At 52.2% G+C, this 12,816-nt stretch overlaps 1 protein-coding gene across 10 annotated transcripts; it reads right to left on the bottom strand.

Moving 5' to 3' along the window:
* Positions 1 to 17: 17 nt before the first annotated feature.
* On the bottom strand, positions 18 to 12,786 carry RGL3 (ral guanine nucleotide dissociation stimulator like 3). 10 transcript variants are annotated; one of them, XM_019744934.2, is made up of 19 exons: positions 12,648 to 12,786; positions 12,080 to 12,193; positions 11,293 to 11,516; positions 11,085 to 11,138; positions 10,756 to 10,970; positions 6,917 to 7,059; positions 6,605 to 6,820; positions 5,747 to 5,850; positions 5,544 to 5,628; positions 4,328 to 4,384; positions 4,135 to 4,221; positions 3,880 to 3,912; positions 3,676 to 3,797; positions 2,881 to 2,976; positions 2,711 to 2,779; positions 2,526 to 2,622; positions 1,748 to 1,870; positions 1,545 to 1,659; positions 18 to 539 (listed from the first exon to the last, which is right to left on the bottom strand). In XM_019744934.2, the coding sequence occupies exons 1-19, from the start codon at positions 12,678 to 12,680 to the stop codon at positions 421 to 423; spliced, it is 2,106 nt and encodes a 701-aa protein (XP_019600493.2). In that variant the 5' UTR covers positions 12,681 to 12,786; the 3' UTR covers positions 18 to 420. The 10 variants fall into 10 exon arrangements, with proteins under 10 accessions (XP_019600493.2, XP_074194243.1, XP_074194242.1 ...); XM_074338142.1 differs by lacking the exons at positions 18 to 539; positions 1,748 to 1,870 and having other exon boundaries at positions 2,711 to 2,804; XM_074338141.1 differs by lacking the exons at positions 18 to 539; positions 1,545 to 1,659 and having other exon boundaries at positions 2,711 to 2,804.
* Positions 12,787 to 12,816: the final 30 nt, after the last annotated feature.

Genomic DNA, 12,816 nt, shown 5'->3' with positions numbered 1-12,816 from the left:
CCCCTTTCCTAGGGCTCTTTGTTTTGTTTTTCCTTTTCTTTTACATTTTTATTTTGATGAAGAGTGAACATGAGGCACAGGTGCAGAACAAACAAGACTGACCCCTATTTCATAGCTTCGATCACTGTTCATCCACTTCTGTCAGTTCTGATGTGTCTCCAACAGTTACAAGATTTCTCTGGGGAAGAGTCTGATCCCCAGTATGTGATGGAGCCCTCCACCAGCCACCCTGTGGGCTGGTGGCTTTGGAATAGGGATCCAGTGCCAAGAGAGTCAGCAGGATGGGGCCCAATAAAGTTGGGGGAGGGGCACAGGCTTTGGAGCTCAGTGGGCTCTCCTGGAGAACGGGAGCTTTCTGGGACAGGGTGGTGATAGAAGCTGCCCCTGGGACCTGTGTCCTGGAGGCAGGAGAGGGCCACCTCAGGTTGGGGAGACTGACGTTGTGTGCCAGGCCTGCTCCTTCCGCCGCAGCATGAAGTCTCCAGGGGCGGCTGGACTCATGGCATAGAAGACGTTGGCATTGTCAGGAATCAGGAGCTCTGGCCAAATGTGGACAAAATGATGAAAGGCCCATACAACCTCATACTTCCCCTACAAGGGACCTAGGTCTAGGTAACCTTCTGCCATTTACCCTGGGGCTGGAACAATCTTGGGTCTCCTCAGCCAGTGCGAAGCCAACCTCATTCTCCTCTCATTGAGAACCTAGGCAGTTTCCCACTTGAAGCCACAGAACCTCATGTCTCCTCCCACCACCAACCTGGGCAACCTCCTGCCATTTCCCATGGAGTCAACACAGTCTGCACTACAAGCCTGGGCAAACACAGACCCCAAATCCTAAACAACTTCCTGTCCTTCCTACCCTTCCCCCACAGTCAACTCCCAGCCAAGTTCATGCTGTTCTCACCATGAACTCGGACAACTTCTGACTTCCTACTTCCAGCCTGCACAACCTGTGGCCCTCACACTTGAACAACCTCATACAGTCCTTCCTAATGTCCAGCCTACTTCATATCTGTCCTTTAACATACCAACCGCTTGCCTCTCCCTTGCAAAAACTGGACAACCTCCTGCTCCCCTACCCTGAATTTCAATACCATATGGCCTTCTCCTGTGCCAAGTTCAGATACCTTCAGAGTCCCCATGCTGAGCCTGAACAAACTAATTTCCTCTCAAATTGAAGCCCAGACCCCCTTCAGCCTCATACCCTACCAGGTTGAGCCTAGACAACCTCATAATTTTATAATTTAAGCCCAGACAGCTTCCTACATGCCCTCTCCTGTTTGACCCTGGACAATCTCATTTCCCCATAAATCCTAGGAAGACACCTTTGGTGCCCCCTTTCCTCACACTGAGCCAGGACAACCACATGACCTATATAATTGAGGCACAAATATTTTATTCCCTCTTTCCCCCACCGTGCTTCATCTTACCCCTACTCTGTGCCTGTACCACCTCATGGCCCTGTTGGGGCCATCCTTGATTCTGGTCACTTGGCTGCCCTCCCAGCTGTCCCCTAGCCCAGGTTCCAAGCTGTCCCTGCTCACCCCTGTCCCCAGGAAGGACTTGGAAGAGCTGGTAGTCACAGGCCCAGGGCTGGGCCACATTGTGCTTCTGCAAGGCTCTCTGTACCACGCTGGGGGCCTTGTCCTGACTAGTGAGCTGGGAAGAGAAGATATGAAGTGAGCTGTGATGGCCTGAGCCCCAAGGACAGGGCTGCTCCCAGCAGGTCCTCAGCCCAGCCCCTCACCAGGATGCTTCGATACAGGTTACCGTGGTCGTTGTCGATGCTGACGCGAATGACCCGGACTTCCAAGCCCTGCTGCCCCACAACAGGGATGCGAGGGCAGCTCAGGGTCAAGGCCAGGGGCAGCTGTAGGCAGTGGGAGTGGCAGGCTGAGTGGTGGGACAGCACTACGCCCCTCCCTCATTGATGTATTCTATACATGCCCCTACACACCCAGAACCTGGGGACACACAGTTAGGGTACACATACAAGCCCACATCTGTACAATCCCATCACCTATGGATCTTCATTCCTTGTTACACAAATTTACATATGCTCGATAAACACACAAACCCATGTTTACACATAAGAAATCCTGTATACACAGAACAGTGAGCACACACATATGCTCACAGTTGGTTTACATAGATACACAAGTACATATCCATGAACAGCCCTGTACATGGTCCTGTGGATATTTTGGATATACGTGGCCACATTTCTCCTTTAGGTATGCAAATTTCTGGGTATAAACATATTCGTGCAAAAGTGTGTGATTGCACCCCGGAGTGCCCTGTGGGTGAGCAGACACACGGGTCCAGGTCTGAGTACATGCCAGATGCAGGAACAATTCCTCAGTTGGGGCCATGAAGATGCACATGGTCCCGTGAAGAGAAACCCTAAGTGCTGAGCCAAGCCTGAGTACGATCTCCTCTGTACACTCCTGGCCCCAAAGCCTGTGTACACACACATACCGCCCTGGGTGCCCACAGTCCCACATACACACAGGAAGGCCTGGTACCTTGGTGCTGGGGCCCTGGGGCCCTGGAGAGGCTGGAGGACTTCTAGGAGGAGGGTCCCTGGTTCTGGGACTGGATGGGGGGGACCCTGGGGAGAGACTGGGCAAAATGCAGAGCCTGAGGTGTGGTGGCTGCCCTGACTTCTGACCCTGCCATCTCCAGTCCCTTCACCAAACAGGATGCTCACCTGGAGGTGGGGGATGAGGGGTCCCCAGGACTTCCGCCAGGGGATGAGCCTCTCTCTCGGGACAGCTTCCTGAGGATGGGCACAGGGGCTGAGGCTGAAGGCAGACTCTTTCAGGAGCCGCATCCCTCATCTCTGCCCATATCATCCCACACAGACACCCCGAGACTCACGCACTGAGACGCTTGGTGAGGCTAATTCGTCGCCGCACACGTGGGGAGCTGGGGCAGGAGGCGGCTGGAGGCTCAATGACACGGGAGATGCGGTAACTGAGGGGTCAAGATACAGATGGGGGGATGGATTGGGAGACAAGAGTTAGAATCATGTGGGAGCTGGGTTTTGGGTGTTGTGGGGAACAGCCAGGTGTTGGGCACCAAATGTCAGGGTCAGGGTAGTAAATGGGGTCACACAGCATCAGGGTCTTATTAGGGATGAGATGGATGGCTTGGTTGGCAGGTCACACAGGGATTCACAGGGTGGGACTGAGAAGTCAAATTGGGTCAAGGATGGAGTTCAAGTTCAGATAATCATTGGGTCAAGGGTTAGGGCCATGCATTCAATAGAATGAAAGGAAACGATTGGGATAGCTGAGTTAGACAGTCAAATATACGTCAAAATTGAAGTCAGTTACTCAAAATTGGGGGTCAATGATTAGGCTCAGCAAGTCAGATGGGGCTTACGAATGGGGTCACAGATCAGATAGGTTCAGAGATGCGAAGAAAACAGATGGGATGATTAAGTTGAATAGTCAGCTGCATGTTAAAGTCAGAAAGTCAGATGCGGTCAAAGTTTGAAGTCAGAGGTCATTTGGGGCCCTCAGTTGGGCTGGAGATAATGCAAGTTCACAGGTTGGGGTCAGGGCTCAGGAAGGGGATATTAGGACTTGGAGAGTTGCACGGGGTAACCAAATCCAGGGTGTGATCCAGGGTCAGCTGGGATGGGGCTGGGCTAGGCCACAGGGTGGTCACCTCTGTTCCTCGCTGAGCTGGCGCTGGGCACGCAGTGTAGCCAGGATGGGCGGGCGGGGGCTCAGGCAGTAGCCACGACAGCGCCTCTGCAGCTGCTGGATACGGGCCAGGATCTCCCACTCCTGAGGGAGTGGCTTCTGAGACCCCACCCATGCTCTGCTGCCACCTTGATCTTCCCCCACACTCATCCCAGTCCCCACTCACCTTCCTCCTCTTCTCAAAGTTGATGAGATCCCCCTGGGGGCAAACTTTGTCTGAACTGGAGTCTCCAGGGTCAAGGAACTGGAGTCTCCAGGGTCAAGGATCAAGGGTCAAAGTTCCTTGGGATGTCAGGAACCCCACTGCACTAAGGGGGCAGGGGTTGGGAATGCGGGCAGGGTCAAGGGTGGGATGTCAGGAGGCCCACTGTGCTGAGGGCAAGGGGTGCTGGGGTCAAGAATTAAGGGGCAGGAGACAGACCTCTAGCATGTCCGGCAGGGCTGTGTCCAGCATAACCAGGTCCGTGAGGAAGGTGCCAAGATAGGGGACCGGGCCTGGGGGCAGTTTCTGCGGTCCCCAGAGTTCCAGTCACTCTCAGCCATCACCAACCCCATCGTGCTCCCTTCCCCTCCAAGGGTCCCAGCTGTTCCCCATCTGAAACCACATCACTCACTGAAGGCAGGCTTCCTGGGGGGGTGTCCGCCTCTTGGAGTCTGTCAGTGGCCTCCTCCTGGTGGGGGGAAGGACTGAGCAGTCCTGGGGTCTCTATGACCCCTCCTTCAGGGAAGATGCCTCAATATACACCCATTTTGCTTTCAGCAATCACAAACCACTTGCAAAGGGCATACGCAAGGGAAAATGAACAGGGGGAGGAAGGCAGGGAATAGATAAGCAGCAGGGGCCTGGCCCCACGGGGGGTGACCAGAGGTGGGACTTGTGGATGCCACGGCAGCCAGGGCTGGTCTCAACACAGGTTAGAATCCTTGTCCCAGGCCTGGATGGAACAGGTCCCCAGGCAATCCCCTGGGAATGCCCTGAATGCCTCCATGACATCGCTCTGCCTGGTAATTAATTATATCATTGCAGGGGCAGTTGTTATTGCGCTGTGTGTCTCTGCTGTCCGGTGCCTGAATCCCCCCCAGGGCAGGAACTGTGTCTGTCTGGTTCATGGCCAAGCTTTCTGGCACAGTACCTGGTACACAGTAGGTGCTTAATGCAGAGCTCCTTGTTCTCTGAGATCATCCTTATGTGAGATATTCATTTACTCACAGATATTGAGCTCCTACTCTGGGCCAGGCACTGTCCTGAGTGCAGGGGAGGCAGCCATGAGCAAAACAGACAAAAACCCTGACCTTGTGAAGCACACGTTATGGAGGGAAAGAGAGCAACAGCCAAATGAACATGTAATTAAGGACATGCAGAGATAAGAATAAAGGGGGAGGAGGTGGAGACACTGGGGGGGCACAGCAAGGGCATCCTGTCTCTGAGGGTAGAGACCTGCAGGAGGTGAATGTGAAGAATATTCCATGTATTCTGGACTCACCCTAAGCACCAGCCTCTAATTACAATTAGAAGCTTACTCTGACCTGTTGGCACACAATGTTTTAGTTTTGCTTATCAAAGTCAAGTCCCTGGCACAATTTTATTTTTCCACTCTTTGCTATGACTCTAGCCTTAAGTGACCTTTCCCTGTAACTTCTGGTATTTGTTGAATGAATAAATAAGGCAGTTACCAAGTGTGAGCTATCATGAGGACAGCTGAGGCAGTAAAAACATGGGGCTGCCCACATACAAGGGCAAGGTCATTCCTGAAGTTAAGGAAAGGACACTGAATATTAGGACAAGTGATGCCTTGTCCCCTCCCAGGTCCCCTCCCCAGGCTGCTGTACCTGGGAAAGAATCTCTCTGCTGCTTAGATGGTTGTTCTCATCAGAGAAAATCTGTGAAAGTTTCCTGAAAGTGGATAACGGTTCCCTGGGGACACAGGAGAGGGGTCAGGAGTCGGTGGCTGGGAGAGTCAGAGCTGAAATGGGGTAATGAGGAGGTCCCACGCCAGCGCCCCCCCCCCCCTGCGCCCCCCATTCTTGCTCACCTGCTCACGGCGCCCCAGCTGCTCTTGAGCCGATATATAGGGTTAGACTGCAGGGCAGACAGGATGGCCCGCAGGGAAGAGAAGTTCCGCAGTTCCCTGCAGCGCTGGGGAGTGGGGTGGGGGCGCTGGTCAGACCCCAAGCCTGACCCCCAGGTATGATTTCCTTTTGATCTCATGACTTCTAACCCTAGGTCAGATCCCGACGACTCGTCCCACAGCTGCTATGCTACCAAGACTCAGTCTCCTCCTCCAGCAGACCCTCCCCCCCACCGGGAGCCCCAGCCCTCCCACAGCTGCCTCCACCCCTATTTCTGACCTTGGCTTCTGGGGTCCCCACTCCTGTGTCTCCCTGGGCCCTAGACGCGCCCACAGCATCTCTTCTGGACCCAAACTCCTCCTCCCTGAACCCAAATCTCACACCAGGTTTAACCTTCTGTTCCTTCCCCTCCCCCTTCTTGTCATGCCTCCACTCTCTCTCTCCTGGACCCCCATTTCTTACTCTTCCTCTCAGCCCCGAGGCACATGCCCGCCCCCAACCACTCTCTTTTAAGACCTCTGCCCCCTTTTCTGGGCATTGGTCCCTCTTCCAAGCCAATCCCACCCCATCACTCCCCATCCCATCCCATCCTCTTATCCGAAGACCCGCCCAACGTCCCTCTGCTGTCCCGGGCCCAGCCTGGCATAGCCTCTTCCTATGTAGCCTAAATAAAATAGGCTTTTATTTAGGTACTTCCCAGCCCCAACTGTCTCCACATTCCCAGGCCCCTGGCCCTCTGCCTTCTGCCCGCCCCCTCCCTCTCTTCCGACCTCGGTTCTGCCTCCAACCTCCATCCCGGTTCCCTCCCCTCCAACTCGCACCTGGGCGATGCGAATCCACTTCTCCAGCCTCTGCGCCCTCTGCGGGGCGGCCAGGCCCGGCGCCCCGAGCACCGAGCCCAGCACGCAACCGGTCACTGTGTTGAACTGGGTCACAGTGGCGCGCACAGTGGGGGCAATGCCTGCGGCCCCTGGACGGTCCCGCTGTGACCACACGGAGCCCAGGCACTCCCAGGGTCGCACGCGCAAGAAGAGTTCCTGAGCGGAGGGGGTGAGTGGTGGGGGAGGATGGGTAGGATCTGTGCTCAGTGGGACCTGCCCCCCTCCCGCGCCGCGCCCCTCCCGTGTCCTCACCGCATCCATTAGCGTCAACTGCTCTGCCACCTCGTCTACACTGAAGTCCAGGAGCTCAGGGCCTTCCTGTACCAGTTTTTCCTCCTCTTCCAAGCAGCCTTCCCGGGAGTCTGGGCTGGGAGTCTGGGCAGTTTCGGGAAATCCTGAGAGAGCATTAGAGGGAGTTAAAAACTCTCAGGTGTGAATTCAGGACTGTCTCCGTGAACTCCCTTAGCGTTTCTGAGCCTCACTTTCCTCATTTGTTAAACGGAGACGTTCTTGAATGTGTTTAAGGACTTAGAGCAACAGTAACGATCACTGAGCACCTCGTGTGGATTAACTCCATAACGTAGAACACTTACTAGCGAGCCAGGTACTGTTACCCACTTTCTATGGGTGGGGAAACAGGAACAATTTGCCCTAAGTCACACCTTCAGTAAATGGCAGGGTAGGGCTTTGAAGCCAGGTACTCAAAGGCCAGTGTAGAAAATAGAGCTTCATAACGTTGAACCTGTATTAGGATAAGTTCCTATGCCCTTTTCTTTTCTCCAGATGTGGTATAACTGTGGTTAAGAGAAGGTTATTGTCGATCAAATATATGGTGATGGAAGGAGAACTGACTCTGGGTGGTGAATACACAATGTGATTTATAGATGATGTAATATAGAATTGTACACCTGAAATCTATGTAACTTTACTAACCATTGTCACCCCAATGAACTTTAATTGAAAAAACAACAACAACAAAAAAGAGAGAATGTTATTGTCAGCAAGTGCCAAGTTCAGATCCAATGTGTCCACTGGGCTTGCTGTGCGAACGAAAGCAAGCCTTTAAACCTCTCTGTACCTTGTTTTCTTCATCTGGATTAAAAAGAAAAATCAAACAAGATCATGCCTACCACACTTCTGTAAAGTACTGAAATATGCCTTTTCGTAGTGGGTTTCAGTGGTTGCGCCCCCTAGGGGAAATTTTGGAAATTGGCATCTACCGGAAGGGGGGCTCACAAGCACAGTGAAGAATTGTGCCACCCAGCCTCCAAATGTCCCTCTAAGACATTTGTGTCCTTGAAAAACCTGTTTACAGTAATGTAGCACTCAGCTACCTTGCTCATAAACACTAATTATTTTGGTTCCAGGAATGCGAGGACTGTGAAAGTCTGGACTTTGTTTTGTTTGGAAATTGCAAGTGTTGTTCACCATTTTGGAAAATGATTATCACCAAAGTCTATGCTACTGTGTCTGCGTCACCAGTGCACTCCTCTGCATTAGTCAGTGTTTGTGACTGTCACATTCACCGTGACGCTCCGTCCAACAAAGGCACCAGACAACTTTACCACGTCTCCTAGTGAGGCACGCCAAACATCCATGCCTCAACAAGCATAGTCCATGGATGTGTAAATTGCTTTCCTTTTATTTTCCTTTGTGTTACGCTTACAGCATCATATTATGATTTTCAAATTATCTGTGTAAGTTGGCTCGATTATCTGCCTTTCATTTCAAATTGGGACAGGTGACATTGCAAAATATTAGTTTGAAAAAGTAGGCATTGGGGAAAAAAATTGCACCCAAATCTAATCAAACCTTCAGATCTTACAGTAAGTATGGGGGATAGAGGGACATAGTACATGTCACCACGAGAAAGCAAACAGGCAAATGCAGAAGAATGTGAAACATTGCCAAGGACAAATGACCCATTTTTCCCCCCAATGGCATTAAACAAAAGGCAAAGGACTGTCAAAGAATAAAAGAGACCAAAGAAACACAAATGAATTCCTTGAATGGATCTTTGGATTTCGAAAAAACAACTGTAAAAAAGACGATTTAGGGGCAATGGGAGTATTTGACTATGGACTGGGTATTTTTTTATATTAAGTAATTACTGCTGATTTTGTTGGAAATGATTGTGGGAATGAAGGTTATATATATTTTAAAGTCCTTGTCAATTAGGTTATAAACCTAAATATTGATCTGTGAAGTGACATAAGTCTGGGATTTGCCTTCAAATCATCTTGAAAAAATTTTTTTTTCAAATTGATAATTGTTGAAGATGAGTAGTGATGGGTGTTGGAGTGTCCTTTACACTATCAGTCTACTTCTGTATGTGTATGGAATTTTCCATAGTAAAAAGTTATCCCAAAATAAAAATATTAAGGTTCCCAGAGCCTGGCATACAGTAGGTGTTTAATAAATGTTCATTTTCTCTTCTGACCTCAAGAACTTATAGCTTAGGGCAGCACTTTTAACAGAGTTTTCTGCAATGGTGGCAATATTTTCTACCTGTGTGATCCTATGTGGCTGCTGAGCATTAGAAATGTGGCTAGTGAAACCAAGGAACTGAATTTTTATTTTTAACTTAATTAATTTAAGTTCAGTTTCAATACCATCTGGGGTTAGTGGCTACTGCATTGGACTGTGCAGTTCCAATGATTTGGAATCAGCTGCTGAAATCTTTTTTTCTTAATTAGTTTCAGGTGTACAAAACAACATAGTGACTAGACATTTGTATACCTCACACTGTGATAACCCCAATAAGTCTATTACCCATCTGACAATGTACATAGTTATTACAATATTATTGACTATATTCCCTATGCTATACTTTACAACCCTGTGACTATTTTGTTTTTAAATTATAGTTGACATTCGATATTTTTTATATTAGTTTCAGGTGTATAGTGCAGTGGTGAGATCAAGCTCATGAAGTCTTGAAAGCAGAGGAAGAAAGACGCTTAGTAACCAGGAAGATGAAGGGATAAAATACATATAAATAACTGAGACTTTATTAACAGGAGAGAGAAGGAGATGCTACTTTGTAAAGTGGAGAGAAATGTGGCCACTTTAACATGAGGATTAAAAGATGGGGATTAGGGATATAGATGCTTTTGTGATAGGGATCAGATGAAACACAGATGGGTGAAAGATGATACTTTATAAGCAGGATGCACTTATTCAGTCAATGAATCATCGCTGTTCCTGCCCCTGGTGAGAGAGCTGGGGACAAAACCAATGAGTGCTATGCAGAACAATAAGGCAGGCTAAAGGGTCACAGAGTGGGAGAATATATTCGTTGGGAGGGGATCAGAGAAGGCACGTCTGAGGAGCTGACAACTGAACAAAGACACAATTAAAGTATGTGGATCTTTTTCCCTCCCCTAAAAGCTGTCTACAACGGAGGTTGGTAGATATTTCTATGAAAGACCAGGTAGTTCACTGACATCTACCACACAAGAAAATAAAAGTATGGCTTCTTGTATAGATTTCATTATAAGTGGTTGATTCTAATAAATAAGAATCAGTGACAACAATAACGAAAATGCTACTATTTGCCAAGCCCTCATTGTTTACTTGTTTACTGATTGTCTTCCCCAGGGAACTGAGAGTTCCTGTCCACTGTTATGTGCCCAAGCCAGTGGCTAAATATCTGCTGAATGAAGAGGCCAATGAGGTAAGTACTATTATCACCCCCATTTCACAGATAAGGAAACTGAGGCTCATACAGGTGAAGTGATTTATCCAAGGTCACAAGTCAGCAAATGGCAGAACTGGGATTTGAACTCAGGTCTTTGTGGCTCCTAAGGCAAGTAGTAATGGAATAATTTGTAGTTAGAAACACAGAGCATCCTGACTCAATGGTGGAGTATCTTTGTTGTTAGGATAGAGAAGGAAAGGAAGTGCTGGACAAATGTCAAAATGTTACACAAAGGGTTATTATCTCCATTTTACAGGTGGGGAAACTGAGACTCAGACAAAGTTAAGAAACTTGTCTCAGATCTGCAGCTCCCTGAGGGAAGGAGGCCCCTGGGGAGGGAGCAAGCAAGAAAGGCCTGCTTAGGGCTCTATCAGTGCCTCAAACCCCTCACCTGCCCATGCCTGGGGCTGCTCCTCTTCTTCCTGCTCTCGCTCAGCCTCCTCCAGGAAGTCTCCCAGCAGCTTCTCTGCCTCCAGGGCCTCGGTCCCCAGTGGGGCGGCCCAGCCCAGAAAGGTGCGGACACTGCCTAGGTTTGAGTGGGCAGGGGGGTCCCAGAAGTCCTGAGGGTGGTCACGCAGCCAGGAGCCCAGCACAGACACCACAGCCCTGTCCAGAGGGGCAGGGCCTCAGAGGCCAGCAGGGAGCTCTGCAGCCCCACTGATCTGACCTTAGACTTCTAGGACCCCTATCCTCCCACTGCTACCCGATGGGGAAACCAACCTCAGGTTCTTGTTGAAGCTCAGATCTTGTCCCTCTGTCTTCTTGATCTCTACCCTAGGAAGAGCCCCCCCCCCCAGTCAGTTGAAGAAGGAGGGCTGGGAGGGCTTAGGAGGAGGGATGTGGGGTTAGGGGGTTTCCTGCTTATAAATTGGAGAGGGTCTGGGTGAGGGTCTGTGGTGGGAACACGAGGTTTCCCATTGACACTGACCAGGGCGGCAGGGGTGGCGGTGGTGGTGGCAGGAGAAGGCCCAGAACTCTGTCAGTGGGCACAAAGGCCCGGTGGGTGGCCAGGAAGGCAGGCACGAAGCTCGGGTCCTGTTGGCTGTCTCCAGACACCAACTCCCACACCAGCCGCTCCAGACGCGCCGCCCTCAGTGCTCGCACCTTGCTCGTGCGGTAATGGAGGAAGGCGTCGGCACTGGGGCTGGGGGCCTGCGAGGCGGGGAGGCAACGACACAGAGGAGTAGATCCCGCAGCACCCCTTTTCCAATCACGCCCATTGCTAGCACCACTCTCGCATCTGATCCTGCCCATTCCTCTGGATCTGGCCCCCTTGATTTATCATTATTCTGCCCGGTTTACAAATGACCTGGACACCGTCATCCTCCCAGGCCCCGCCCTCTGCCCCCACTCACTTGTTCCCGCCCACCCCCAGGCTGCTCTCAGCTCTCCAGCCGCGCTTCACTGGCCGTCCGGTCCCTGCCCTTCGCCCCACCCACCCTCACCTGGCCGCTTCTAAAGACCACCCCCCCAGCTCCGCCCACTAACCTGGCTAACCGAGGCCCAGCGGTCCAGTTCGGTCTCCAGGTCCCGCTCGGGAACCTCGCCCTGACTTGGTCCCACCTCACTCATCTACCCTACTCACCTGGTCGCCCACCTTACGTGTCCACCTCTAAAACCCTCCCTTCCCTCAGCTCCGCCCCTCCACTCGCCCTAATCTCAGTACCTCCAGGCCCCTCCACTCCGCCCCGCCCGCCCTTCAACCCCCTTCTCACCTGGCTGTCCTGAGGCCCTTCCCCCGGGCTCAGGCGCTGACTGCGCTGCCGCCGCAGGGAGACACTGTACACTGCGCCGTTCTCGGTCTCCTCGCCCCAGTCCTGCAGCGGCGCCTGGACACCGAGGGAGGCTCAGAACGCCGCAGGGTCCCGGGTCCCGGGTCCTCCGCTCCCCTCACCCGCGCGGATTTAGGATGGGCCTTTCCCGCTAGAGTCAACGAGACTTGGGGCGGGGTCCCAGGCTAGGAAAGTGCCCTCAGCGCCCGGGTACCCTCCTCCCTGGATCTGGGAGGATGAGGTGGCATTTGGGGTCGTCCCAGGGTCCAGTCTCACAGAGTCTGTCTCTGGCTCCTCCGGCAGACGCGCTTAGAGACAAACTCCCCCCTCATCCCTAAGAGGAACCAGCCACTTCAGTGGGTCAGAGGCCCGGAGGCCCGAGGTAGGAACTCCTGGGTGAGTCCGAAGGGTCCGGTTTGCGGGGAGCTAGGGTCCGAGGGGCGGGGACCTAGAGTTTCTGAACCTGGAGGTCGCCAGGGATGTGAGATCCTGGGACCTACGGTTCCCTTACCAGGGCGAGCTCTTTCCCTGCTGTCCGCTGCATGGCCCGCGCCCGTCCCGCTCCGCGGCTGAGTGAGGCGGAAGGGCCGGCGGCGGCGCGCAGTGGCGGGGCACTTGGGGCTCGTGGGGCGGGGCGGGGTGGGAGGGTTGCGCAGGGGCGGGGCGGGGAAGGGCCGCGG

The sequence above is a fragment of the Rhinolophus sinicus genome, linkage group LG07 (genome assembly GCF_036562045.2).
Source record: "Rhinolophus sinicus isolate RSC01 linkage group LG07, ASM3656204v1, whole genome shotgun sequence".
In the NCBI taxonomy this organism is placed as follows: domain Eukaryota; kingdom Metazoa; phylum Chordata; class Mammalia; order Chiroptera; family Rhinolophidae; genus Rhinolophus; species Rhinolophus sinicus.
The sequence above is the reverse complement of the archived record's forward strand: the minus strand, read 5'-3'. Positions and strand labels throughout refer to the sequence as shown.

Bases quoted from the DNA above. Each gene is read 5' to 3' on its own strand.
- RGL3 (XM_074338137.1), bottom strand. From the start codon at position 12,680: ATGCAGCGGACAGCAGGGAAAGAGCTCGCCCTG. The intron at 11,517-12,079 runs GTGAGAAGGGGG...CCCGCCTCGCAG, and splicing joins AAGGGCCTCAGGACAGCCAG to GCCCCCAGCCCCAGTGCCGA. The intron at 2,623-2,710 runs GTGAGCATCCTG...CATTTTGCCCAG, and splicing joins CCCTCATCCCCCACCTCCAG to TCTCTCCCCAGGGTCCCCCC.